Below are 5,000 nucleotides of genomic sequence, written 5' to 3'. Positions count from 1 at the left end.
CTAATATGGGATTCCTTTTCGGCTAACATTGCTAAATATTATAAGTAAATGAGAGAGAGAGAGAGAGAGAGAGAGAGAGAGAGAGAGAGAGAGAGAGAGAGATACTATTTTTCTGAACACCCAACCATTTAGGAGTTGGCTTTAACCTCTGACATTTCGCTAATAATGACCTCTGTTTTAAAGGTCGCTTAAAAACTATATCCTTTTTCGTAGCGTAGACTTACCTACCTGTTCATTAACAACAGGTAAATTTTAGAGTTAAGTTTTTGTCAACATTCATTAATTCTAGTTAGAGGAATAAGTCGACTTATCAATTATATTACATTTTTCAAGTAAATTCCTCAGAGTCTAATACCATTCTTATGGTACTCTGCATTCAGGTAGGATTTGAAGTTTTGCATTTCTCTGTAGCGCTAAATCATTTTTGGGATATTTTGGCATTATGAAATAAAGGAAATTCAACGGTTGTTCGTAATCATTATAAGTAATATTAGCAGCAATATTAGTAAGTCAAATACTATTCTTATAATCTGAATCACTTCACGAAACGAATCTGCTAATTCAAGTGAAATATCTCTTTTACTCACTTCCACTTCTTATCTCAATTTGTGGTAGCTTCCTTACGTGATCAGTAACAGTATCAGTACTTCCCTGAATCGACCTTTTTTTTTTTATGGTCAATTTAACACGAAAAGGAAATGTTTTGCGTTGAATTCTGTGTCATGGTCTCTCGAGATACAACGCGATCGAGGACATTCTCCCACTGAATATTTTAAATTTCTTTCGTTTATATCCATCGTTTATCACGAAATTAATTCAATTGGGTTTAAATGGTCTTTTTCACTTTTCTCAAGATTTTTCTAATGGAAGTCATTTATTCCAATTGTTTCTGTTCCCCGTTTCATGTTAAACGAGTAAAGTTATTTTACTAAATCTTTTCATTTGATATTTCACGTCGGTTCCTTTGAAGGAAATGTTTTCCATTCCGTTTCCAAACCATTATCACTTATTTTCATTCTCTGCTCATGAAGAAGCGAAGTTCGTGGTTCCCTATGCATGCTTTCTACATGTTTCTAATACATGTTTCTTTTCTTATTTCACTAACAAGCGAATATATCTTTTTATATCATGGTTTATATAGATTTTTATGTAATGGTTTAAGTAATGGTTTCTATTTCTTGATTAAGGTTAGTCGTGTTTAATGCAACTTCTTTTAAATATTATTCATAAGCAAAATGTTTTTATTTCTTTGTTTCTTGAGGCCAAATTATACTTTTGAAATGAAACCAGATTTTTTAGTCTACGTAGATTTTTGTTCTATTTAGGTCTGTTTTATTATTATTATTATTATTATTCTCTGTTTGTCACAATTTTTTTCTATTTAAGTCTGTTTTTTTATCATTATTATTATTATTATTCTCTGTTTGTCACAAACTTCATCATTTCCTTGACCTTAATTCTCTTTCAGTTTTTTCTATTTTTTTCTGTCGGTTTGGCAACCTAAAAGCTTTCTTGGACTAATGTCCTTCACGACAATTTATTAGCAAACTTAACCCGACCATTCTCAGTGTGTTTGTATCCGTTTCCTTTACGTATGTATGGAGGATTACATTGAATGGGTAATAAAAGCATTTTTTAAAGGAGTCTTTTAATTCCTCCTTACGAGTGAATTCCCAACTGTGTATTCTATATAAGGGACAGTTACACAGTTACACTTTTTATGCTTAACAAAATATTCTTAGGGAATCCTTCGATCCATAAAAATCACTGTAGTTTCGAGAATACAGAAACAAAATTTATATAAAGACCAGTTAACTAAGTTAGCCATTCTGGCCATTTAATCTTTGAACAACACTTGTAAGGTTGGCTGCTCTCTAAAATCGTTCATAACGACCGTCTTTCAGATTCACAGTAGGAGGTACAGTTATTACAGCTGATTGCTCTCTTCGTAGTTCCATAAGAGAATTTCCTTTATGTAGCATTTCAAATTTATTCCAATTTGTTCCAGTTTGTAGCATAGCCATTTTTAGTACACGTGGTTGGATAACTGAATTGGATTATTAGTCGTTATAAAACTAAAAGTGCCATTACTTCTCAATTTTGAAGAGCAGCCGACCTCACAAATAATGGTGAAAGATTCAGTGGTTTGTTTGGTTAACTTTTGTGACTTTTATTTCGTTGGTATTCATTTTCGTTTTTCTTTCTTTGCCAATTAATTTTATATTGCCTCAATAAATTCATATTTTGTACGCGTGAGTTTTTCACTTTGGTAATCTTTCATTATATCAAGTTTTTACAACATTATATTTTTTTCGGTTCTTCAATTCAAGAATCGTCTGACGTTTATATGTTCGAAGTATTTTTTTTTATTTCATTATTTTACATGAAATGAAAATCCCGCTTTGAAGTAATTTGGAAAGAACGTTCAATGCTCCTATGATTCATTTACTTTTTGTCTCTGAAATTAATCAGGGAACTAAAGAACATTTCTATCAGGATTCATGAATTTTAGTTTAATTTAATTAACGTATCAACAAAGTACCAATGAATTCTCTGCCGATAATTATAATTTACGCTCACTTATATTAAAAAATAAAACTACGATAGTTAATCATATTATATTTACATTTTGTCCCTTCAATCATTACTAAATGGGTTCATATAATCTATCGTCAAAATAATCGAATCTTTTGCCAGGAGGTGATCAGACACAGACCTATATATTGTTTTCCGAGACACAAAGGTATAGGAGAGTCGTGAATTCTATTTTTTGCAGACATAAATCCTTATGCTATCACACGAATAACTGCTATGAAATGTTATTTTTATGCTTCATGAAACGAAGGAAATAACGTTTTATAAATACATGGGACTTTAATTAAATTGCTTTTCTTTGTCTCATTCATCACAGAGTTGAAGTAAATGACTCTCATGATTATTTTTTTTATCATGAGGCTAAAATAAATTGACTTTTACGAGCGTAATAATTATGAGTTGAAACGTTTCGTTTTTCGTTTTTTATATTTCGCTGAAATGGAAGAGTAATTGCGATTTTAATAACATATTCTGCATTCGTGAGTTTCTGTTTCCACTGTGGTTTTTAATGTGTATTTTCAGTCGCTTTGTATCTTTTAACCAACATTGCAAACGGCTTTCATGATTAACTAGGAAATTTTGTGAAGTTTCATTTCATTCGGTTACGATTTCATCCTACTTCACCACACGAAGCCATTTTTCCTCGCCGTAAACATTACTGTTGTATTTTGTTTTGTCACGAAACACGAATGATTTCACGAAGATTATCTATTCATAATCAAGATGCGATGATCTTCCGTCTTCACCAAACTCTTTCATTTTCTTCACCGCCTCAATTGCTTTGTTCACCATTATCGGAATTTTAGTAAACCTTAACCAGCCCTTACTCCAAACCCCTTTTTAGTTTCTTAAAAGGAAACTATTGAGATGGCTATTAGTCTGTCCGTCCGCACTTTTTCTGTTCGCCCTCAGATCGTAAAAACTACCGAGTCTAGAGGGCTGCAAATTGGTATGTTAAATTGCAGCCTTCTAGTCTCAGTAATTTTAATCTTATTTAAGGTTCAAGTTAGCCGTGATCATGCGTTTGGCACCGCTATAGATACCAACAACACAGGCCACTACCGGGCCGTGGCCGAGAGTTTCATCGGTCGTAGCTGAGATTTTCATGCAGCGTTATAAGCTGTACAGGGAGCTCGATTGCGCCGAAGTTTTGTTTCTTTAACGTTACCGGAATTTGAGAGACTTTCACCAAACCCTTCAGTTTTCCTCACCATTACCCTCCTACCTATAAAAGGTTTGACTTACCTCTCTGGGGAAGGGCGTAGGCCTCTCCGCAGCTGAGAGGCAGAAGAGACAAGATGATAGAGACTCCCAAGAGAGAAACTTCGATCTTAAATCGACACCACATTTTTTCCCGTCTTTGGTCTCTTTCTGGTCTTTTCTTCCTAAGATGCAAAGGTGTTACTTCTTCGGTCTTGAGGAGCCGCGTTCTTCACGAAAGGAATGAATGAATGTTTCTGGAATCTGTATTTTCTGTTTTCTCACAATTCCCTGCTTTGTTTTTTTTACTTTTGTATTCTGCGGTATCTAACAATATGTTATCGATACGTTTTTCTTAACATTGACAAAATTTATACTTGTATTTCTTGTACGTTAATTTCAACGTATTTTGCACATTTGTATGAAATTTTCCTACTTCATTATCAATATCAAGGAACTCTCCTGATAAGTCAAGAAACAAGAGTAATGCTGTAAAGGTTTAGAAATTAATATTTAACTTTTTAAGGTCTTACTCACCACACCTTGTATAATCCGTTTCAAATTTCCGTGAGATTTAAATTCATGCAGGAAGAAAAAGAAGGCAAGGAACCTCTCTCTCTCTCTCTCTGCCTCTTAGTTAGTTGAGGTTAAGAGCACAGAAATATTGTAATCGATTCTGCCAACTGAAGCTTCAACCAAGTTCACTTTAGCCTGAACAATTTGCGAAGCGATTCAACGGAGTGTCAAGTAGAGAAAAATAAAAGCCACTATCTGGTTTAATATAGTAATTCTTTTTTTCTTTCTTTTGAATAGAGATTAATCAACTGCTCTACGATTCTTTGTCATGCCATCTGGGTACACACGCGAAGTATCAACGAGCAGCCAGTCCTCTGGAATTTCGTCAGACCAAAAGGGACCACGATGGAAATTCTTCCCTCGTTAATTTTGCTCCGTCGGGAATCTCTCTCCCTGCACTTTATCTTCCCTCAGAGAACCTTTATCGAGAAATGCTCAAACGAAAATCTGCCTCTTTCCCAAAATTTCTAAGTGCAAACCAAAGCTCATCTTGATATATTATCGTCCTATTCACAGCGACGAGACCTCAGTCATTCTTCGCAAACGGATTCATCCTTCCCAATTGTACTTTCCAAGGGACATTTCAAGTTTTGCACAAACACACTACTCTCTTCGAACGAGAAATTTTT

At 34.1% G+C, this 5,000-nt stretch overlaps 1 protein-coding gene across 1 annotated transcript in view; it reads right to left on the bottom strand.

The window, feature by feature from the left end:
- Positions 1-5,000, bottom strand: part of LOC135199433 (hemicentin-1-like) — a 465,638-nt gene that overhangs the window by 460,419 nt on the left and 219 nt on the right. Inside the window, exon 1 of the mRNA XM_064227464.1 lies at positions 3,841-5,000. This exon is cut by the window's right edge and continues 219 nt beyond it. Within this exon, the coding sequence (XP_064083534.1) occupies positions 3,841-3,943 (103 nt within the window). The 5' untranslated portion in view covers positions 3,944-5,000. The remainder of the gene's footprint in view (positions 1-3,840) is intronic.

This window comes from Macrobrachium nipponense, chromosome 25, assembly GCF_015104395.2.
Source record: "Macrobrachium nipponense isolate FS-2020 chromosome 25, ASM1510439v2, whole genome shotgun sequence".
Lineage (NCBI taxonomy): Eukaryota > Metazoa > Arthropoda > Malacostraca > Decapoda > Palaemonidae > Macrobrachium > Macrobrachium nipponense.
Note: the sequence above shows the minus strand (reverse complement) of the source record. Positions and strands in the feature narration are given on the sequence as shown.